A 24,329-nucleotide genomic window follows, 5' to 3' on the forward strand; every position below is an offset into this window, starting at 1 on the left:
GGCCACAGGGGCTCAGTTGTAGTGGCGTTCTGCAGCGAAGCACGAGCATGGTCTCCGAGATGAAGCATTGCACAGCGCGCGTCACGTAATCTCTGAGGCCATTGCACGGGGTTGCTGGTTTGAATCTCGACCGAAGCTGCAACTTCCGATTGGGGTAGTAAGTAAAGTCGTTAGATTTTATGCTAGCAAAAAAAAAAAAAATACCTAGGGACTTTAGTTGAAAGCGGTGATTACTCGTGACTTCGGCACCTTCCTCAGTTTTTCTCTCACAATAAACTTTCTTAGATACCGATGGTCAAAATAAATTTGAAGCTCGTTGTCTGCATGTATAGTCGTTGAATATAGCAATTGCTTTGAAACGTTAAATCCAATCAACAATAAAAAAAAAAAAAAACTGAAAAGAGTGAACCGCTAAGAGGGAGAGATGAAATCAGAGCTTCAACGATATTCTAAGAGCGCCATGAAATCTGTGTAGCTGCCGTTACTTTTCGCGTTTGTGGCTGCATGCGCTAGGTGAAGCCGCAGTTGCGCGTGCTTGTAAAAAATTAAATAATAAGACAGGTAAGACATTCGGTACACTGTACATTCGGCAAAACAAGAAAAGTGGTCTTAGTGACGCAACCCACCACCCCGTTTCAAAGAGGCCGCTCACAGCAATCATCCATCCACCCTTCTTGCTTTTCTGATTGTTTTTTATTTTTTTGCAAGATTTTGCCGGCACCCGAGCGAAGCCTGAGCTGCTGAGCACCGAGCTAGAGTGTACCGAGCCCCCGAGCACTCGTAGTTGCTTGTAGATTGCGCATTCTCTCAGCTACTTCGTCGGCTCTCGTGTGTTCATTTTTGAGTGAGTATTTCGTTTACATATTTCTTTTGAGACTTGTCAGGTTTTGCTACCGGTAAGTCCGTGCATTTTGCTGTTTGTTTATTGTATGCGAACGAGCGATAACGTTTCGGATAATCTTGCGACGGCCTTCGCGACTGACATTGCAAGCTACGCAAAAATACAGAAGGAAAAAGAATAAAAAGAGCGTGGCGCCAGTTTTATCGCGCTAGTGCAGTGCAAGCATAGGTGCAAGTGCACCGACTTCCTCACTTGTTATGAAGCTCTCCATTCCTTCAGCCAAGGCCGGCAGCTGTCCCGGCGTCTAGTTGTGTGAGTTAACTCTTGGAAGTCTTGCGGTAATCGCTTGTTACCGGCAGTTGATTATGCAAGGGTTATTTGAATGGGGGCATTGACCTTGCGTCGTTCCGCAGTGTCACGGAACGCCCACTCACGGCTGTAAAATCAAAGCTTCCAATTATTTCCCATCGTCGGCCGGCGTCTTCGTTTCGTGTGCCCTCAAGGTTTGCCACTTTGATCTGCGCACCTGTCGCAGTTATTTTTGCAAGGCTAGTTCTTTGAAAGTAAAATGGTCAAAAGGGTTGTGACCAGTGCAGAAAAGTGCTATTGGCCTCGTTACCCAAATTGCAAGCATTGCACTGTTTGTTTCTCTTCTGTGAGGCCGTGCTAACAAAGTTACTAATTAGTCTGCAAGAACAGTAATGTAGCCCTGTTACTGTTGTGCCCAGTATCGGTTTATGTTCTATGCATCTATCTGTTTGTATCAACACTACTATGTTGCATTTTATCTGCGCGTTTCCTGCCCCGTTGCTGTCTGCCCTTCACTGGGGCGGTATTTTCGGACGATCACTCTTGGCGATGCTATCACTTTCGCGTGACATAATACACGGCGCTTTGGATGATTCGAGGGGCTTTGTTCAACCAGCCAATCGGCTCAACTGTTTGGCTGAACCAGGCATTGAGCACGCACTGGAAGTGATATATCTGAAAGTGATCGTCCGAGAAGACGGTCCCCTGGTAGACGGTTAGTGTGACAAGCAAATATGTTTCCTTCATTTCTACTTTCGTTGTATTTAATCGTAAAAACAACTAATTATGTGCTCCTGTTACAATCAATGCGGCATTGTCAGCGCAGCATGAGGTCTTTTATTAATACTGCATGATGTCGAAATGGGTGTTAACTGAGGGACAAAATAAGCAGAGACTCGATGGTAATTTTGTTTTAGGAAGGAAGCTGGATTATATTGTGCATAATTCATCTGATTATGGCAGATTGGGAAGCTGTTACTAATAGGAGTTACTAATTTAAGTTACTTAGAATAGGTTATTAATCATGTTAATAATGTTAATAATTTGGCAAACCATTCAAACACATAACATGCAAGAATGCTGTATTTTTTTACTTAGGCTGCATGAAATAACATAGACGGAGGAAACAAAAACAGACACAGTACAGACTATCAACTGAGGGTTTAATGAAAAAAGCACAGATATATAGATGCACTCACACAACACGAAAGAAAAACCCAAGAAAAAGTTAGAAAAACTTCTTAGTTGCTATATTACTTAGTGGTGGGCATCCAGATAATCTAATGCAGCGTCATACAGCGCATTAGACGGCCTCGCGACACATGTTTCACCCAATTTGCTTATAAAAAGTGCCTCTTCTATTTCTTGTGCCAACTTGTCTTTCATGTTCGAGAGTAGCCTTGTTCCATCGAATAGAAGAGGCACAGAATATATGGAATGCCACAGGAGAGATTTCACATGTAGCATTCGTGCTTTTCAGCTTGTGGAAGGGTAACAATGAACAATTTTTTGTTGGCACACTAGTAAAAATAATGCGGAATTGTTAAGACACTATATGGATCACTTAAGTCTAGATTCCGTTTTTCTCGTCACTTGATTTCATATATGTCACAGCGATAGATCCCACCACCACCATGAGTCTGTGCATAAACGATGACACCGCTGTTGGGATCAGACCAGTGCCTGCCTCTGCGAGAGAGCAGGAAAGGAGGCTGTTATCTAAAATGTGTTTTGTTGAAGCTAAGCCCTTTACCCCTTATCTCTGCAACATCTTTATGCCCGAATAGAGCATTTAACACCAAGAGTACTGTTTCTTCTTAACATGCTTGCGTGACTTATTTTTAAAACATCACTAGCTCATGTGCTTTCTGGTCATGAATGTCCTTGCTCCATTAAAAACCATTAATCATCATTTTCCAGGGGTATGTTGCCTTTGTATTGATGCTGTGCAAGAAAACAAAATACACACCTGCACATTTCGAGGGGATATGGCACACATAATTACTCCATCGCACTTTCGGGATCTAGAAAGGAGTGAATTTTTCAGTCAGGTGTACCGATACCGTGCATGTTGGCCAGTTGTCCAACTCTGCTGCCTCAGCAGTTTCATGAGTACAGCAACAGAGCAATAAATGGGGCTAGGTGGTTCATGTTGATTTCATTTAAGTATGCAATATTCTATGGCTTTCTTGCCTTTCATGTATTCATATAAATTTGACAAACGTACGAAAAATAAACACTTGTTAGTTGTGCGTTGTCCTGTCAACTTGGGTTTCCATCTTGTTTCTTCATGTAGTAGGTCGGAACGTTCTTAAGAGGAATTCACGAGTAGCTTGATTCACACTTTTCGCCCGCCTGATACGATACATTTCCAAGGCAATGGTCTGCAGCATGTACGTGAATGGGGAAGTGAGCGGATACAGCTGTATGCACTGTAAATATGCTCGGGAAGCTTTTTCATTTGGGCAGTGCCCTGTCTGGCCGACGTACTTCCTGCCGCAGATCAGGGGAACAGCATAAACTAGCTGATAGTAAGATGCTATCTAGCTGATGCATACTCTAGTTGCTATCAAGACGAAGTGAAGCCTTGCAGGCAGTGTGATGTGCAGGGCAGATAACTAGTGATTTGTCAGAGTAACAGTGTAGGTGCCAAGAGGAGGGAAGTGCAGTTGAGGACAGCAGATTCGATAGTGTGATGAAACTAGGGAATTTGTAGGCATATAGATTGGTTTTGGCTAATGCCAGAGAGGAATGATCGGTAGATGTCTGGAAGAAAGGCATTCATTGTGCAATGGCCACGAAGCTCATGATGATGATATCCGCCTTAAGTTATCTTTTTTCAACCCACCAATACTGTGCTGAGCTCTCATTGACACAGCAAGCACAGTCAGGCTTGTCGATGTCCTTGAGAGCTCCATCGTCTTGTATAGAAGATTCAGGGATGCCGGGAGGCTCATATTTCAGTAACAACTGTACGAAGCTACCAGACGACGTAGCCAAGGAGAGTATATGAAAAATGCTTTTTTCATGTCATTGAAATGCAGAACTTGTTATGAATGTGAGTGAGATTTTTGTGATAAGCTTCATGTCCTTAATAAAAGAAATGCAACTTCCTACCAGTGGGAGCTGTACCTGCATCCTCCACACGTTGCTCATCTATTGAGCTACAGCAATAGCTGTCCCTCTGTGCACTTCTTTTGGTGTTTGTGTACATTTACTAAATTTCAATATAACTCTCTCATAATTCTGTGTTTGGTTTTAAAAATTCTGGTTATTTTTCCTTTGCCTTCCTTTTCTTTGTTTGGACCTTTATCATAGTGCAGTCATTGCGATGTCATTGAGTCACAATTATGGGCTTGGAAGTGGGAACTCCTTAGTTGCTAGTGTAAGCACTGCAGGATATTCCAGGTTGCGAAAGTCTCCTGGCAGTGATTAGGCGAAAGCGGAACTCGAAACTCATGATTTTACGACCACCGTTTCAGGGACTATTAAAATTTTATTGCCCCCTGCACAGACCTGCTTAAATACTAAAAATAGTGCTCCTGCGCAACCTCAGCTGCAGTTTTTGTGCAAACTGCACTGCTGAGTGTTGCAGCATTTCAACTTTTGCCTTGGGCTTAAGCTTGGGTCACTCACATTTGCGCTTTCTCCTGCAGCTGCACCCGTGAACAGAAATGCCTCCTGAAGCGATCGTCAACCTGTCGGGCAAGGTGGCCATCATAACAGGTAAGGAACAACCATACAACTAGCTTGCCACAGTGGCCCAGTGATTATAACTGTGTGCGGGGAGTGTTGAAATGTCTAAAATTTTAAATGCAAATCAAATACATCGGTTCTGAATTGAATTGCTCAGTTGAAAACGCTTGTTTTCAGTTTCTTCGGATATTCGTTTTGTTGGCCAAACATCGGCACTGGGTACCATCCTCGCAGCTTTCCTAGGGTGGAAATAAAGCGTATATCCATGTCATCCACCAGTCATTTCAAACAATAAATCATTGTAAACCGACAAGGAATTGTGGCAGCAACTCACTTTTTGGTCATTTTCGTACTGCCCTGTTGAAGGCACTTCCAAACATTGTTTCTTGTATTGAAGTAAATATTCTTCTACGTCTTTTTTTTTTCTTTAGCTCTCAGTTATTTGATTTGATGTCGGAAGCCTGCATATAATGAAAGATCCGTGTTGCATATAAAATTTTCACACTTCGGACACCGCTAGCAGTACCGTTCTACAGGTAGCGACCAAAGTCAGGTCTGGATTCCAGCGGGAGGTGGAATATAAAGATATTTCAAAGCACTCCAGAGTTCAGAATTCATCTGCAACTCTCCGCTACAGCACCCTATTGCGGGAGCCCAGAGCCATCATGGCTGCCTCCTGGTGGGAGCAGAATGCAAAAAAACGCCCTTGTACCATGCATTAGGTGCACGTTTAAGCACCCCAGTTGGTCACAATTAATCCGGAGTCCCTCACTACAGTGTGCCTCATAATCAGATTCTTCTGGGCTCGTAAAGCCCTGAAAAACAATTTTTTAAGAGCAACATCACAAGTTTGGTTCCCGGCCACAGAAACTGTGGAGCAGAATGCAAGAAAGGGCCTGTTCGGGAGCCCTTCACTACAATGCCTCTTAAATGGGCCATGGTATATTAAGGGGACACTAAATGAAAATATTAAGTCGGTTCAGGTCGATAGAATATGTGTCTAGAAGTGTATCGTAGTTTTCCCTGTGCCAATATGTCACTGTTGCTTAGAAAATTGCCACCGAAGGATCCACTGCTGTTCCTCAATTTGAACCACTCACGCCAAAACAGACGAGTTGACATAATCGGCACGTGACCTTCATCTATGGTGCTCTCTGTAAATCAGCCAGTGTTGACATCTAAAATGAGTGTGCCACTCTGATTTTTCATTGTCATTTTCTCGCTTACAAAAGCTCTGTTCTAGCTACTGTTGACGAATTCGTTATTACAGAAACCAAATCTATTAATCTAGTTCCACTTAATATTTTCCTTTAGTGTTCCTTAAAGAGGAAGCTTTAGCTGTGGGCCAACTCCTTCCCTTACTCAAATACAGGTAAAATGCAGAAATGCTCTAGTGCAACAACTGCTTGGACTGAATTTAATGAAATCTGGTGCATTTGAGAGGAGAAAGATAAATTCTAGTAACTGTCGTTAACAGAATTTTAAATTAGGACTTCATACATTTTACAAAAATTTCTAAAAATGAATTGGAAAAATGAAGCACAAAGTTAACAAATTCGTAACTGTGCACAAAAAAAACACACATTGCAGTTCTGTAAGCTCCATATGTTAGAGCATCTCGAGCAGACAAGCATGAAATATAGATTTACGCGATACGTTAAGTTGTTAAATGTTTACACGAGGGTTCTGCTAAATTTGTACTCGCAAATCGGTCGTATAATTTCAGAGCATTGCTTAATAGGTCAATTCTGTCCGCTTTAGATGTCCTAATAGGAGCACTTTAAGGAATTGGGACATAATTATTTATTGCTCTAAATTAAAGATCTGCTTTCTGCCGTTACATTTCATTTTTTTTTCTTTTAATGCAACAAACTTGATCAAATTCAATGCACTGTATGCCCCCCCCCCCCCAAAAAAAAAAAATGATTTCTTCACTCCCATGTATTCAGATAGGAACTCCAGAGATAAAGCTTATTTTTAAAGAGGTCCTAAAACACTTTTCTAGAGAGAGTAAAAAAGAGGTGGAAAGACAGAGAGGTTAGTCTGGGTAAGTAGCAGCTGGCTACTCTGTGCTGGGGAAGTAAGAAAATGTTGCCAATCTGTAAAAGAGGCCCCTGCGAACATCTGAGCCAAATATTATTGCACTGCATGCAGCAAGAAATTTACAATCTCGTGCCAAAAACATTGAAAATTCGATCAGCCATGCCTACCAACAGTTATTGGCTGATTTCATTATTGCGTGAACATTCTCAGTAATACTATAATTGCTAATTTTGAGTTAAATAAATGAAAAATACACACGTCTGCAATCTCAAAAAGACGAAAAGCATTTCATCTTTGCACTTCTGGTCTGCACACACCAGTTTACGCGTAGCTGCATGTGCAGAGCGTCGCATCTGAGATCACACTGGAATGCTGTGTAACAACGTAGATGCTGCAGCCGCCACAGGGTGCCAACGCAAGCCCTCTCGTCAGCGGGACAATCGGACAACAGCGTGCATTAATTGGTCTCTAAGTGGCACAGCCCCGGGGGCATCCATCTCACGTTGAGAGAGCACCACACACGCCTGAACCGGAAGTAATGCAAAAAAAAATAGCAAAGAAAAAATAACTTTCGATCAGGGCCTTGCATCCTTGCCATCCTCCTCTGTAGCTTCCATTGCGCTTGTAGAGACAAAAGGAGAAAGTCACAATAACTACCTTTAACTCTGCTTATACGTGAAGGATTCAAAAAAATATTGTGCTAGGAGATTCGTGAGATGACGTCACGTCTTGTGATAGTGAGGCCATTCTATGATTAGTTGGAAAAATGTTTCAGGGCCCCTTCAAACCCCAAAAAGCTATCAGTCCTCTGCCAATAGCTAGCTATGTACCTTTGGGATATAAACACTATATAAAATTGTTTTTTTTCCACAAGCTTTATGTCCCCGACAAGATTGGAGTAGCATTCAAATAAACATACTTCATCAACAATAACTTTAACTAATGTAATCAGTGCCTCTGAACACGTTTTTCTGCTTCAGTATAGAACATTGTAATGTTATCTTAAATACTGGCATGTGTTGCAGCTAATTTTTCTGTTCATGCTACGCTGATATTCGTTGGAAATGCCCCTCCGAATGGTGCATGGAGTGACACCTGCCAGGAAAAACGCAGTGACACTACTTTTCAATAAATGTTTGCACAATGGAAGTTACATGACAACATTACACAATAAAAGTGTTCACTAGTACTTTGCTCAAAGAGTGTCCACAAGTTTGTGCCGTGTTGCACACACATCGCGTACATTCATATCAAAATAATGATCAGTCATCTTAATGCAGCAAAAGATGACTTAGTGTCACCCATTGCATCTTACATTTAAAATATTTATACATCTTGATTAGTCGCATCTTTTTGAAAAGTTCGAGGCCACGCTGATTCACTTCGCCACATCTGTTCAACGCTTTTCTGTACCTTGTCTGTGAAGCAGTTCGACTGCGAAGGGTGTGCTAACACGTAGTCTTGCTGCAGGTGCATCTTCAGGCATTGGCTGGAGCACGGCCAAGCTGTTTGCAAGGCTCGGAGCCAGGTTATCTCTCAATGGCCGGAAAGAAGACAAGCTAAAGGAAGTAGCAGAAGCATGCCAGCAGTACATGCCACAAGACACCAAAGTATGCAGTTCACATCTTTGCCTCATTTCTTGAATGTTATTGTTCTAAGAGCTTTTACAGTGAATCTAATAATGGGACATCCGCGACCTTTTTCGTGTGGTGACAGCATGCGGTGGCATGCTCAGTATCAAATGTTAATCAAAGTGCCAGCAACGCAACGTGCATTGGAGTTCCGGATTTTGGCTTTGAAACATAATTATCAATAATTATAAAAGTTACCTTGCATATGCCTCACTGAAGTACACAACTTCTTTTCATAGTTCTTTTAGGCAGTAATTGGTTCATCTTTATTTCTAAACTTCATCGCACTTTTAGCAAATATTCTTAAAAGGACACTCATGAGAAATGTCAAGTTTAATCGAGTTGGTAAAATGTTTTTAAAATAATGTAAAGGTCCCTAATGAATGCTAAGGGTGCTCGCTGTATGTTGTGTGTTCATGCTAGTCATTATTAATTTTTTTTTCATTGTGCACAAATTAAAGTGATTGCCTAACTTTTAATAACATTACCTCTTCGATAAAGTGTTGGTACAAAAATTGAGGAGGATGTAGAGATATGATCGATAACAGCCTTTAAGTCAACCTAACTCTCTCTTTTGCTGATGCGAAAACGATAGTTCATGAAAACTTAAAAGAACACATGGCAAAGTTTCTGCTCTCTCAGCATAAACCTTATCAAATATGAGCCTAGTTTATCACGCTTAAACGGCTGTGCTCCTTCCCAGTTGTGTCAGCTGCTTTAATGCACATCCTTTGTCCTTATAAAAGACAGTGTCAGCTGCTTTAATGTGCATGCTTTGTCCTTATCAAAGGCAGCTTTGAATGTAAAGCGCACAGTGTACCTAATGATGACATTTGGATTTGAAACCACTGCTATGGCTGGCACGTTAGTGCGTTGTAATTTTTGTTTATTTTGCAGGTTTCTTTTTTTGCGTCAGAAAAAAGCTCACAAACCAGATTGTTTCAAATGCTATTAGTAATTTCTCAACAACCTCCATCACTTTTGCATTGGCACTATATTCGAATATGGTGCCGATGCAGCAGAGCAGAGTTCATAAAAGTTAGCTAAGTAAACTTTGATGGTTAAGAAATGCTAAATGCATTTTGATGGCTAAGAAATGCAACAACGCTCATGTACTTAGATTTAGCTGTACATTAAAAGAACCCCATGTGGTCAAAATTACTTTGGTGTGCCTCATAATCAGATTGTGGTTCTGGCATGTAAAATTCCAGAAATCCCCCAACTAGCCTGAACAATGCTCATTAAAAAAAATACCCTTGATTATTTTTTAAATTCTTGATGACATTTTGTTGGGACAGCCATTATAAGGTGTGAATCTGTGCATACAAATATCTTTCCATTTCAGATTCTCCTAACTCCAGGCGACCTAAGGGACACCCAGTTGGCAGAAACCCTCGTAGAATCGACGAGTAAAAAGTTTGGTAAAATTGACATTCTGGTGCGTCCCTGCTTTATGATCATTCTTATTTTCTCCCCGACACATAAGTTGAACCTCGATTTAACGAATTGTCAGATATAACAAAGTAAACTTAAGATGTCTGTCTGCAATATCAGCATGTAAGAAACGTGTGCTTATGACCAATATTGGACATAACAAAGTTACAGTAGAACCTCATTGATACGACCCCATTTCGTACGATTTCCCGGCACCAACATTTCAATCAAGAACACAGAAAGTGACACAATACAATTACGCTTCTTTTTTATGGGTAAGACGCTCCCGAAAAACGCGATCATTTGGCACCAACATTCAGTACATTGGCAAACTGCGACTGATGATACCTTATCCAGCCGCTACCCACAGTACTTGCCCACCCGTGTCACGTGAAAATGCCAGTGTGCCCCGCCCTCGCTTCCGTCTCGCGGGTCGCCGCACATCGCACTCACAGCTATCGCTGCCAACCTTATCTCCACCTATCTGTTTCACAGCACATGTAGTGTAATGCCATGAGAAGTGTATTGCACACTTTTAATAGGCGATAACCCAAACGTGCCGCCATTCTCGGCTGCAGGCGATGTGAAGTTAGCGTCATGTTTCGCTCTGGTGGCATTGTATTCCAGCGCTGCTCACCGGCTCGATATTGCTTAGGTTTCCTTTCACAGTCTTAAAACACTGTGCAATACAAAAAGAACAAATGACTTCTCAGGCCGCTTGTGCCTCACCGGCTCGTTGCGCGTCGGTGTCTTATGCCACAATTCTCGCTGAGTAGGCACGTCAAAAACTTCTCGGCGAAATGCCCCGCCCATCCAAAGAAGCTGCAGACTCGGCCTGAATTCGAGGAGCACGAACGCAAGCTTGCGGAAACGGCAAAAAAGACCACGCGTTTCTCTGCCTGTTCAGGCCCCCCCCCCTATCTAGCTCGACGCACGTCGGTGTCTCGTGCTTTAACAATTTGCGCAATACTTCAGTTACAGTTGAGTCTGCCAAATTGTTTAGTGACTTCGGGTTGTACAATTGTTTTTTCTCAAGTTTTTTTTCTGAAACATATGAATTTATTGCTTGTCATATGGGACTTCATTATAGTGAAGTTTGGGATTCTGGCACTGTAAACAAGTCTGCTGTTCTTTTATCTTTACAGGTCAACTGTGCAGGCATAATTTCAAACGGCAGTATTGAGAACACGTCTCTCGAACAGTATGATGAAATCTTTGCCATTAATGTTAGGTACGTCTCCAAAGTACTTTGAGTACTTTGTGACCTGCTGTTTTTCATTTTCTTGCATACTGACACTCCCCTGTGAAGCAGAAGCACTCATCTGTTAAGTGCTATGAGTACTAGAACTTTCTCTCAACTATTTGTAGCGTCTTTTTAAAGATGATCGGTTCTCTTCCCATACTTGTGTTTGGATTTTCTCTGTCCTAAGCATCATTCACCTGTATTTATTGTAGTCTTTATTTGTTTTATGAAAAACCATAGATTTAACCCTTTAAGGCCCAGTGATTCCAAATGGAATCATCAATTTTGTAGCTCAGTGGGCAACCCCGGGTTAAAAGAAAAAGGTTGTTCTTATGCTACAACTCATATTTAGCCCTTGCTCTACATATGCTGGCAAGCTGGTAGACTCAAGGAAGTGCTGTCACCTCTGAACGAAAAAATAAAAGAATCGCTTGCACTGTTCCTGCCTGTATATTGGTGGAGCCTGTATTATTGGTGGAGCCTCGCTCAGCTTTTTGTGATTTTATGCTGTTGATATGAGCTTATGCCGTGTAGATAAACTTTTGGGGGGGAAATTTCTCCGCAATACGGAAACAATTTCTTTCAGAACAGATGCCGACAATCAGCACATGCGAGTTTTATTGAAAAAAGAAAGAAGTCGCGAGGCTTGTGTTGATCCCTCGAGGTGACATTGATTCGTCCGATAAAAAAGAAGTCATTGCGCAAACTATAAAAAATAAAGAATGTGCTCTTACTCACGTATTCGGTGCAAGAAGTGTGGCACACACCTCTGCCTCAACAAAGAAAAGAATTGCTTCAAAGAATTTCATCTAAAATAGACTTTTCACCTATTGCTTGAAACGATGCATTTCAAGTCCACCAAGTCCCACTGATTCCAATTGGAATCATTTATTAAGTTTTGATTGAAAAGTGTGAGCACAGATTTTAAAATTTTTTTTAACTACCACGATCATGCACATCTCAAATTGTAAAGACCAATTTTTTACATTGAACAGAATTAATTTGGGCCTGAAAGGGTTAAACACTTTATTTTTTGCATACTTTTGCCCCATGCAACTGCATCACAATGAACACGTCTTGCAACTAATATAAGTGAAGCAAAAAAAGCATTGCAATTTATTGGAAAGCACATGCAGTATAGACCACTTATAACGTAACCGTTTATAGTGCAGAACTGGCTACAACGCGGCCCTTTCCAACTCCCGTTTACCCTCCCATATAACTCCATGTGTACGCATACCGCTTACAGTGCAGCCGCGCGAGACGAAATACCGGTTGTAATGCGGCTTCTGCAGGAAAATCTCGCCAACAAGCGCGGCAGCGTGCATGCTTCTCAACAAGGTGCATGCTGCCGGCCGGCGTATGCATTATTCAATGCAATCAAACTCTGGTTAATTCGGACTTATTTGGCCGCACATTGGTTAATTTGGACTACTTTCGGAGCTCGGTGAGCGAGGAACGCCGCAAATGTGCGACGTAAAAGAGCAAGAACGGCGCTAGCGTCCAACCGAAACGAAGCGGCGAAGGCCGCATCACCACAGCCATCAGTTGAAATCGTACGTTAATGACAGCAACGCCGGAATGCTTGGAGCCTATTTGTGTCTTTAAAGCCTGTATTCTTGCATTTACCGCCGAGCATAACACCGCGTTTGCCACGGGCTTTCGTAACTGCGTAGTCGTCATCCACGATCGCGTCGATAGCGGCCGTGGTTTTCTCCGCAGCGGTTGCGGCGAACAGTAGTTTCGTTTTTACTCGGTATTCGCGTCGGCCGCGTGCCTAAAAAACTGCGTAGTCGCCATCGATGATCACATAGATAGCGACCGTGGTTTCGACTGCAGTTCTTGCAGCGAATGGTAGTTAATTCATCCAGACTCGGTGCGTGCGTCGGGTGCGTGCCTTCAGCACCGCAAAGTCTTCATTCATAATCGCGTCGATAGCGGTCACGGTTTTTTACACAGCGGTCGCGGCAAACAGTTGTTTCGTTTTGACTGCAAAGCTGTCAAGCTTGAAGAGCACCAGCTACATCGCGATTACGTTTTCGCCTGCTCACTGGCGAAAACGTAATCGTGATGTGCACGCGATAGTACAAAGCGTGTCTACATGCTTGGTCTACATGTTTTGCATACGTGCAGGGCTTGAAAATCGTTGTTTTGGTTAGTGCGCTACCGCTTATAGTGCAGATATTCGCGATTCCAGCGACTTACGTTATAAGCGGTCTACACTGTACTTGGCTTTAACGTTTTACAGGGGCATTTGAAAATAGTTTTCTTAATATGTATGATTATATCAAATCAAAAACAGTTCCCTGTGTATCATGAAAACATGTTTCCAGTGCTGCCAACTTAAGGGAAACGTCCCGAGATCTAGGTATTTTACCCATTTTAGGAAACAGGGAAATGTGTTCAAGTCTATAGAAATTTTGCGCCATGATGTCGAAACAGCGAAACTGCTAACTTGACGGCATGTTTTCATCTCAGTCACTTGCAAATTGCCTTTGTGTTAACATGTAAACTGACTTTTAATCATACAGCAGTGCAGTGAATGCATCTCGTCCATTATAACACTGTGTCTAGATGCCCTTGACCTGTAAACTATGCCTGTAAACTGTAAACTATGCCTATTGAAACATCTAAAGCAGAAAAAAAATTTATGCATCATGCGCAGCTCTGAAATTTACAACTAATTTGTGAGTAAGGTTTTTTTCCCTAAACCCTTGTAAACATTATAACAAATGTGTGCAAGCTGTAAATTTATAAATCACATTTATCCGCTGCAGGTACTCTAACTGATGCAGTTTGCAAGACTGGAATACTACCAGTATTTTGTGGCAGTTATATTTGTAAACTTAGTGCTTGTTATCTTTTTCTTAGATTTTTGTGAATTCTTATAAAAACTGAGGCTGTAGATCAAAATTCTGCTGGCTACAGACGGTTGAATTCAGCTCTCTCTCTTAAATGAGATAAATTTCATTAAAATCAGTTAAGGGATTGTTAAAGCCTCTTCTGAAAAAAAAGTGTACGCATACTGTCAAACTGCAGTAGTCTGTTTCCACCCGTCGGCATTTCCTAAAATACAGAGAAAGCATGCCTGCCAACCTTTTACAATGTTATTGTAAAATGCTGTATTTTTAGCACTCGTTTATCATTGTCGTTCTGAGAAATATTTTACGATTTTTCATTTGCATATAGCTAGGGCAAAAACAACTTTAAAAAAAAGACAAATACAGTCGCTGAATAATGTTTTAAAGTGAAATTTTTCAAAACTGCTGATTATATGGGCTATGCCCATATAATCAGTAGTGACAGTGACATCAACTGATAGGACCAATGTATAACAGCAACCGAATCTTTGGCACCTGTTACGTGAATATTGCATTAATAAACTTCATGAACATATTTGCTTGTCTGGGGCACAAATCAGTGTTGCTGCAGCTATATAGACCAGAGTACCTGTTCATAGTATTCCTACAGAACAAACAGTATGTGAATCTTCAAGAAACAGTAAACATATTGAATAATCAAGTCATTTTTAGTATTGTTGAACAAATTTTATATTTCTTGCCTTCCACTGTAGCGATTTTCGAATTGTGAGGTTGGCAGGTCTGCATTGGTACATTTTATTTCTGTGGCTCTTCAGATGAAAAAAAGAAGCACTACAAGCAATAACTTTTCGGGTGACCTTAGAGTCATATCTTTTCAAGGCCAGGGGGCCAAACAATGTTAAGATGCATTGTTCATATGTGCAGAAGGAAAAATATGTCCACCCAGGCATCGAGCTAAGCAGCTTCGCTTGCTGAAACAAACAGGAACACGCCCAGTATATCAGCTGCTTGTCACATCAATCCGTGAAGCTTAGAAATCCCTCTAAAGGCAATGTATTTATTACCGTCTCAAGATTCGTTCACGTTTGTGCAGGACGGTCTTCCACCTGATGTCGCTGGCTGTGCCGCATCTGATCTTCAGCAAAGGAAGCATTGTCAACGTGTCTAGTGTCACTGGTATCAGATCGGTATGGGCCAACTCTTTCCTTCATTATAATACTGACTTTCAAGCCGTCATTAAAAAGATCATTCAACAATCTATAAATGTAGAGATTTTTAGAGGGATTGAGTCAGTCTGTAACTTTGGATAGCCTTGTACAGACTTTCAAATGTTCGTTTGATGCCGTGAGGTGATTTGCAGAAAAAATATGCGTGGCTCTGCTATTGCAAACACCAGCGGAGCTGGGGAAAGCCTAGTAAAGTAGTGGCAAACCACACACTTAGTTTCCTGGTGCTCAGGATTTCTTCGCAATGTTCTGCGTGGTATCGCAATGAATTCAACCGGCCACGTTCACGAGCCTCCGGATCTTCATTTCTTCGCCTGTGTGAACTCTCGGCTTCCCTCACTCTAAACTTGGGATGTTCTCTTCTGCGACGCTTGGTTTCAGCTTCCCTAGCTCTTGCTTCAGTCTTTTGGAAGCGACGAGTGTCCACTTCTCTGGTTGAAACCTGCTGAGCAGCCGCCAGACACATCGGCTGCAGTCATGAACATCGGGCGTGTTTGGGCCAAACGCGGGGAAACGCAGTCGGCGTTGGCAGCAGCTCTACACATCCGCTACCACTTGCCTCGCTCCTCCTCTCCACCTCGCATCCGCTATGCTGCGCGATGCTATTTTTATACTTTGCTTTCACTCTCTCTCAGCTCTCTCTCCCCCAGCTTGGCAGAGCTTCGGACAATGGAATGATCATTATAGCGAGGTTCTAAGAGCTCTGCTGTAAAAATTGCAGCTGGAAAGGCCATGCAATTATGCACTTCTAATCACCCTTGACATGTAGGGTGATTTGTCAGAATCGTAATCTGCCTCTGCAGTCTTGTAAGTTATGCTCTTTCCTTCTCTATTGCTTCAGTGTAAGCACTGAGGGGACAATACAAAAATAAATTCCATAAAAAATTGGCCACCATTATTGTTCAGCAGGCACGAGTACTATTGTTCAGTGCACAGTCACTTTTGCCAATCCTTATAAAGATTATAATCATCCGTGCTCATCCACCTCAACTTAGTTTCACCGTCATAATCTCATGTGAATGATGTATATTTTTACCATTTTCAAGGACATAACACCGACTATGCGAAGCCAAAATGATCTGTCAAGTGATTAGGGAGTACCACAAATGTCTGCTTACAATAAGAACTTGCCTTCTAACATACTACTTCGTTGCAGCACGAAAAGACAGACTGAGATTAGAACACAAGATGAGCACTATCCAGCTTTCCTCTTAATTTTGCTTCAGGATCACTTTTTTTTTTTGCTGCACAATCTTACTTGTCCTGCAACAACTGAAGTATACAGTCAAACCCGGTTATACCAAACTTATGCGGTAAAAATAGTTCGATATGTCAAGTAATTTGATGTACTCAAACTTGCCTGTAGTGAACTTGAAGGAATGTTTGTCATGCATTTATTATACAGTCAACTTCAGATTTTTCGGGCCATAAAAACATCCGAAAAGTCGGGCATTCTGAAAAAACAAATGCGTGCCTTTAATTGCTCTCAAGGGCTTTAATTGCCACAGCCATGTTCCTAACAGCTTTAAAGGCCTGCCAGCACAATTACTAGGTGTCTCAGTGCTTGTACTGCAACAGGAGATGGTGGGTGCGCACATTTATAATTAAACACATTTTGTGTCTCGTGACAGTGGCCCCTTTTCACTCTTGGTATGCTTCACTGTAATACATTGTGTATGCTTGGCCGTGTAACATTGCTGTATTGCAGTGGAGCTGACTTTCGAGAACCGGCATTATGCAACGCTTTAGAAGCTTGCCATGCTTTCCACACTTCGACACCATCGACAAGAATGACAAAGGCAGAGTCTGTGCCATTACTGACAGGGGTGAATCGTTTAAATGAAAAACATTGCACCGAGCAGCTGTAAGCTTGATAGCGAACGTTGAAGCAGTAGGTCTGACGACAGCACAAGACGACAACTGTGGCTGCCAGTAAATCAGCGTGCTCTGGTTCGAAGCTGTGAGATAAATGGCAGTGGTGGAGACTTCAATTAAGGCCGATTTGGACCTGTGGTCACGGCAAAAAGTCTGAAAAACTGCACGGTGATATCTTCTCCTGTGTAAAAAAGAAGCTAGGACGGAATTCATTTATTGAAAACAAAACTATGCATAGTGGGCAGTAATTTCTAACAATGCCTTGAACTTTTTCGCAGCATCATTAGAAACATTGTTCTTGATGCGCGAGATTCTGTAGGGCCTGCTCCAGTTAACTCGAAAACAAAAACATACCCTGAACACAGCCTTTCGCAACATGAAAACGGCTTTATAGCGATGGCAGCCGACGGCCCGAGGTCAATATGTCCAATGTCTACTTTGTTATGAAGGAATTATTTTACGTCGGTATCAGTCAGTAAATTTTGCACCTTTGATGTAGAGCATGACTCACTTTATTAGAGTTTGTGATATTTCGGTTCGACTGTATGTATCTGCAGGCAAACATTGTGTTGCAGTAAATTATGCATTGACTGAAGCCCGAACATCAGACCAAGGCGCACATGCATCTGGCTACTCTATGTCTGCTTATGCGTTTCAAAATTTGTGTGCACCTGAGGGTGGAACGGGCGACTAACCTTACAAGGTGCGCACAATTTTACGATTCTTCCATGTAACACCGTGGCCTGTTGTCCAGCCATGGTTGAAAAAGCTATGCTCATGTGATCGTCATCAATTATAGTTTGAATGTGCCACAGTGTCGCTTACACTTCCACAGGAAATTTGCATGAACCAGTTTCAGCTACCTTTGATCCATGAACCTGTTGATCCATGATATATGTTGGGGCACACAGCCAGTCGCCTCAACTTGTGTGCCGATATCTGACATGAATAAATTGGTGTGGACGATGTTCCAGTGCAGTGTCCAATATTGGGACTGACTTTCCTCTCTGCATTTTGTCTCTTTTTCTTTGTTTTGTGAGGCACTAAGTCACTCTTATTTTTGTTATGACAGGCATATAAGTACTGGTTTTGAGAGACTTGAGTGTAAGGTCAGGTGCATGTGCAATGCTTCCTGTGAATTGAGCATAAGACAGAGATAGCAGTGTTCTTGTGCTATATCTGCATAACTATGCAAAACGTTGAAGTTTGCTGCGACAAGGGGCTTGCCAGTGCTTGCTTTGATGGGATGAAAAGTGAGCCTGAGCCTACTTATCATCTATGTCAGCTTATGCGTTTCAAAATCTGTATGCACCTAAGGGTGGAACGAGCGACTAACCTTACAAGGTTCACTGAACTTTAGGGCCTTTACAGAGGGGTGGCCCCACAAACTTTTATGGTAGGCAGAGGAGCTCCTGTCCAAAATTTGAGTACAACATTGAGTACAAATTAAGTCTTCCGCAAACACCCACAGAGTCATGCAATGTCTATTACAGTGTGCTTGGTTTTCTTTTTCCAGTTTCAAAACGTGTTGGCCTACTGCATGACCAAAAGTGCTGTTGATCAGCTAACCCATTGTTCGGCCCTAGGTAAGGTCCCATTGCTTTTCCCTACTAGGTTGAGCATTCCAACCGTATGATCACACAACCTCTTCACCTCGTACTGTCTGTTGTACTGAATGTTACGTCAATAGGAACGCCCAGTATGGCTGGCTCACCCAACCAAGCCGACAGCTCAGTTTTGCTCAGGTTGTGTACAGGGTAGCTCAAAGGTAATGTACAAAGTTAAAATTAAATCATTAGGCTGCAGCGCGATGCTGCCTTCACGGAAATGTACCAGAAAACATGGAATTTTAAATAAGAAAAAAAAAACGGAAGTCTAGCAGTTGCATGCTGTAACCGCCGCGTTTCGGACGCCGCTCCTGTCTGGAGGCACAGACTACTCTAGCTATAAGATGCTTGGTTTATCAAGAAAAAATGGATTTGCCTTCATCTGCACCCCTTAGGGTTACCACATCCTGCAACCCCCCCTCCTCCTGTCTCCCAGCAAGTAAATGAAACCATTCTCGAATGCCGTGCTTTGCCGTACTGCAGAAGCCAGAAGTGACCAGGCGATGCCATAGGAACCATGTTTCAGACACCACTTGTGCCAGGGTGTGCCAGAGTAGGCAAATTCTCATTAGTATTTTATTTCTTTGCAAACCGGGCTAGTGACAGTGGCAAGTGTTGCACTGAAAGATCAGGACCATAAAATGCAATCTGCGAAATATAAGCAAATGCAAAGCAGCAGCAAGTGCAAAATTTTTTGAAAGTTTATAAGATAAAAACTCGAGTTACTGTACTTTTCGAATGATTGAATCTTTACTTTTTATGGTTACCTGTGGATCACCCTGTATTTCTTGGCGCATTGCATCGAACGCTATGTCTGCATGCAGTAGTATACTTGCCTGTTTTGTCTGGAAGAAATTTAAAATGCTGCATGTTATTTGGGATGACGCCAGACAAACAAAAGTAATGTTCTCATCCATCGGAATTGCTGCTAAGCCCGAGGGCACGGGATCATATTCCGGCCACGGCAGCCGCATTTCAGTGGGGGCAAAATGTAAAAACACCTGTGTGCTGTGCATTGGTTGCTCGTTAAAAAGCCTCAGTGTGTCTGAACTGCGGAAGTGTCTCATAATCATATCATGGTTTTCGCACATAACACCGAAGAAATTAATTTTAATCTATCAGAATGGGGCTGGCCATCTAGTTTAAAAGGGCAAAGCATTCACTGTGGATAAAGTGCAATGAATGGCAGTAGTTCTGCCTTTCTTACAACAGTTTCTAGTGGCACTGAAATCTTCTCAAAGCTTTCCAGATGTACAGTCGCTCAACGATTATTTAAAAATGCTTGATTATTCATACAGCTTCACGGCACTGTCACACACCTAGCCAGTCATGTGTAGACAGCCATGCCAAAATCATAGGGCAAGTCAAGCCAATCTGCTAATTTTTCAATGCTGCATTCGCATTTGTCAGTGCGTGGTCAGCTTTGTCCCACTCCTGCTAAACCATTGTTTGTTCCTTTATGTGTTAAACAGGAACACTATCTCAGGCGACTTCGTCTTCTGCTGTTATGAATTTTTGTCTCAAAATCGTCAAGCAGGTTCAAATGGCACTAATTCCATTCTTGCTTTCTCGCCGACTAGAGCAGCAATAAAGCCAGGGCAGTGCCGGGTAGTGACTGTTGCCAAGGGACCCACAATCATTCGACTTTTGAAGTGGGGTCGACCTCTGTTAAGTTACCAGGGAATAGAGATTTGGTGCGTGCATCGACAGTCTGTTGCAGCAGAATGGCAATGGTTGAAATAGACTGACTAGTTTGCATGGAAGCTTATGGGTGTGAAGCAACACGTTGACAAACTTTTGCAGCAAATGGTGAATAAGTGCCTATTTTTTGAGCGAATCTGTTATTTTCGGGCTCCCTGTTATTCATACTTTTAGGCAATCCTCGCAGAGTCCAAATTATTGGCCAGAAATTGCATTTGGGGACGTTATTCTTAAGATCATGCGTGTCCTGAATGTATCATGGAATCGGGTGCATAGTAATTAAATTGAGGAAATCGGTCACTGAAGTCGGGCATGATTTTTCTTTAGTGAAGGCATACACAGAAGATGAAATGCAGTAAAACAGCTCGAGTCTCAACTTGAATGCCTTTGCAGAAAGCAGACAAAATAAAATAGAATTTCACTTGCACATTCTGGAAGGGCTAGAATATATCAAATGTGAAAGGTGTTCCGTCCTTCCACTGCACACTAAATGCCTGGCAACATTGGGATGCGGTGCTGCAGTACGTATACATTTAACAATGGCCTTCTTCGTTTCACAGAGCTGGCGAGCAAGCAAGTGAGGGTCAATGCCGTCAAGTGAGTTTTCCTGCGCTTTAGTCATTGTCGCATTTTATGTTGTTGCACATGGCTTTGCTATTGCCGTGAAAGGTGTGTGTGTATGCATGCACACGTGTGTTTGTGTGTATGGTTGTGATGCAGTCTAACAATGCCAGCAAATGCAAACGACTTATTCCTGTGATGCTCACGGCCCAGCTTAACTTTGCCTTGTATAATCTTCATTCCAGCCCCGGCGTAGTGGTCACCGAGCTGCAGAAGCGTGGAGGCATGTCGGACGAGTCCTATGCAACAGTGAGTTGAAGTTCGAGTTACCAGTTGCTGTACTATGGGACACATGCAACCATGGAATCGATTAGATTAGACGGAGGGATGATATGTGAAAATTTGCATGTGGTTGATGCAACACCAGGAATTTGAAGTGTTTTTGAGAGACCTTCATCCTGGAGTTTGCCAAAAATAGGCTGGCGGTACTGGTGATGATGATATTTTCAAGCACGACAGACAACCGATCTGACTGAAAAATATCCTTCTCATTGCCTTGTCATCATCGTCACCTCCTCTGTAGCTGTGCAAGTGCAGGAATAAAGCACATTTGCTTTTTTTTTCTTCGTTATTAGTTCCTGGAACACTCCAAGACAACTCATCCCCTGGGCCGAGTTGGGAACCCAGATGACGTGGCCAAAGCCATTGCGTTTCTGGCCTCAGACGCCGCTTCCTTCATCACTGGAGTCACACTACCAGTAGACGGCGGGCGGCACGCAACCTGTGCTCGATAACACTCAGCATTGTCAGCATGTTAGAGGCGGGTTTTCCCTCCCGGTGATTACTGTGGGAAACCCGCTGCAATTCCTATAAGGAGCTTCTGCAGACACATTTCCAAATCATTTGTTCTAGTTTGTTTTGCTGTTACGCTTATTTAAGTGCGCTGTTTAAATAAAAGGTATATGTGTACTTCACAAATGTTTGCTTTCAGTTCTTTGCTCGACAACTTGGACATTTTTGCGCATATAACCCGCACCAAAGTTTTAAAATTTGACAGTAAAGTCAGCGGGTTGCGGGCTATATGCAAATTTAGTTTTGAGGTGTGGCTTCACGGCAGTGTGCGCCATGCTGCCGTGAAGCCACATCACAAGGCAAGGTGCTCCGCTATGCAAAGTTTTGTTATCACCTAGGGAACACCGCCCTCTCCCGTCTCTTTCTTCATGGTCTCACATTCTTCTCCTATTTATGTGTCACCATTTTGCGTTTGGTAACTGAATAGTGCATGTGGCGCCAATGAATTCGTACGTCATTTGTTCCCTTGGTGCTGCCTCGGTCCGTGCGAAGCGCTCCACGATATGGAGGAGAGCCATTTCATCATTGGTATTTTCGGCTCGGTCACTGGCTGAAGATACGATGTGGAAAAGTCATTCATCCGCAAATGGAGACCGTTTTTGCAAAAATATTAGCTTTGTTGTACGCACTTGTTTTTGCGGGTTATACATGCGGAGTTGACTTTTATTTTTTCTCTCTCTCTCTCCCTTCAGTGTTGTAATTGGGGGTTTAGGTTATATGCGGAAATATGCTGTCTACTGTTTGTCAAAACTGTGCAGGCTTAGTTGCCTGTGAGTGCCAGGCTGACTGCAGGCAGCAGTAGGGAGCTCCTGTGGTTTGCCGGAAGTCGCAACTACCCTGGGGAGTGAAATGAATTTTCGCACTTGCCATCCGAAGATCTTAAGTGTCAAACGCCGTAAGAACTGCACCACACAGCTGAACGACCAGTGCTACCAAACCTAGACAAATTCCCCTAGATTGATGGATTTTGGGCCTTGTTTAGGAAAGACTTTTCATATCTTGGGAAAACTTGTGCCAACAAGTGGAGGAAAGAAAAGCTGACCGATACGTGGAACTGTTGACGTGGTGGGTGTGTTTTGATTTTAGTTGGGACAGATAACCTTCGCATTAGCATGCAAAGTATGACATGTGGTCGCATTGCGGTTCAATGAATGCCTCTCAAGTAAACGAGAAGGTGTGGATGTGCTGGGCTCGTTAATGGAGCACAGCTATGCTGTTGATTTATGCACCCTTTGAATGAAATATTCTTCCGTTACCGGCAAAACAAACATATGCTATAATACCAAACAAAGCATCAGATGCAAATCTCTGCATAAGTGGACTCGTATGCCTACTGCCAAACATGAGAAGGCATTTGCCGGGGCTCTGCATAGCTGACTATGCATGCAAATTTGCCTGTAACTCAATAGGCACAGAAACTTTCTAGTCGCATTGTAGATTCCTGGTGGTCACATGTATGGGTGAATTTTAGTATGAAGGAAGAAATAATTGGACGCCTATCTGCAAGCTCTACTGCTAGTGACTTGTAATTGCGTAAGCGTAGTGGTGCAACATCTGTACATCACGGCATGCAACAAAAATTTATTTCGCATACTTAATATTGGTGTTGTGAAGTCACGCACTGCTTTGACACTGCTACATTCTGCTATTTGTCACCCGGTGCAAGCTTCCTTACAATTCAAATAAGGTACCATGTCAATCTTGGCATTTTGCTGTTGTCCAGCTTTGTTTTGTATCTAGAGCAAAGTATAAACATGCAGACGTCTTCTTCTGTGAATATAGTTTCACGCAGGAGGCTGTGTTGTTAGCACAAAGAAGTGTGGTTAGCACAGCTTGCACTGCAACATTATTTCAGCTTGAGTCCAGTGGCCTCATTATTTAAATTTATAAATACGAGCTAGGAAATAAATTTAAACTATAAATTTGCTGTTTACTTGCATAACAAAGCAGGCTTATATTTACAAAAATGATCATATCATCAAACTGAACAACTGTATCTTACAAAATCTAGGGAATACCTTTGTATGATTTAGGGGAAAACTGGCTTTGGAGGTTGGCAGCACTGCGAACGACATAATGGTGAAGGATCAGAGTAGCCTTGTATACACAGTTGACAAAGGCTGTACGCTATAGGCCAAACTTGTGGCGGACATCGAGGTTAGCCTTTAAAGAAGACTGACTTCCACATTTCACCTGATTTATTTAGACAAAAAAAAAAGGTGGCCGGTACTGCAAGTTTAGGGTCTCCTATCAAAGTCCAATCTGTATACGCTGTGTGTAGGCACAGCGCATACAAAGGTAAGAGCCGTGTGGAGATCGCTTTCAAGATACGGTGAGTGCGACAGCCTGTAGCGGCGCGAAGTACGCAGTTGATGGCAGAGTAGAAGCCGCACCCCCTCCCTTCAGCGCTGCCTTCCCGCTTTCCTCCTTTCACGTAGGAGATTGAGTCGCCATGTTCCCCTTGCGACCGGCTGCAAGATACGCATTT

The 24,329-nt window shown here is 42.6% G+C and overlaps 1 protein-coding gene across 1 annotated transcript; it reads left to right on the forward strand.

The window, feature by feature from the left end:
* The first annotated feature begins 483 nt into the window (after positions 1–483).
* LOC119464140 (3-oxoacyl-[acyl-carrier-protein] reductase FabG) lies at positions 484–21,967 on the forward strand. Its single transcript, XM_037724977.2, has 10 exons — positions 484–844; positions 4,807–4,876; positions 8,360–8,499; positions 9,866–9,958; positions 11,100–11,185; positions 15,113–15,206; positions 18,637–18,706; positions 20,989–21,025; positions 21,235–21,298; positions 21,625–21,967. The coding sequence occupies exons 2-10, from the start codon at positions 4,825–4,827 to the stop codon at positions 21,781–21,783; spliced, it is 795 nt and encodes a 264-aa protein (XP_037580905.1). The 5' UTR covers positions 484–844; positions 4,807–4,824; the 3' UTR covers positions 21,784–21,967.
* The last annotated feature ends 2,362 nt before the right edge of the window (positions 21,968–24,329 follow it).

The sequence above is a fragment of the Dermacentor silvarum genome, chromosome 9 (genome assembly GCF_013339745.2).
Source record: "Dermacentor silvarum isolate Dsil-2018 chromosome 9, BIME_Dsil_1.4, whole genome shotgun sequence".
NCBI lineage: Eukaryota > Metazoa > Arthropoda > Arachnida > Ixodida > Ixodidae > Dermacentor > Dermacentor silvarum.

What these genes read in the sequence shown, in the direction of transcription:
- LOC119464140 (XM_037724977.2), top strand. Translation starts at nt 4,825, where the DNA reads ATGCCTCCTGAAGCGATCGTCAACCTGTCGGGCAAGGTGGCCATCATA. An exon ending in ACATGCCACAAGACACCAAA is followed by an intron (nt 8,500 to 9,865) that starts GTATGCAGTTCA and finishes TTTCCATTTCAG; the next exon opens with ATTCTCCTAACTCCAGGCGA. An exon ending in AACCCATTGTTCGGCCCTAG is followed by an intron (nt 18,707 to 20,988) that starts GTAAGGTCCCAT and finishes TTCGTTTCACAG; the next exon opens with AGCTGGCGAGCAAGCAAGTG.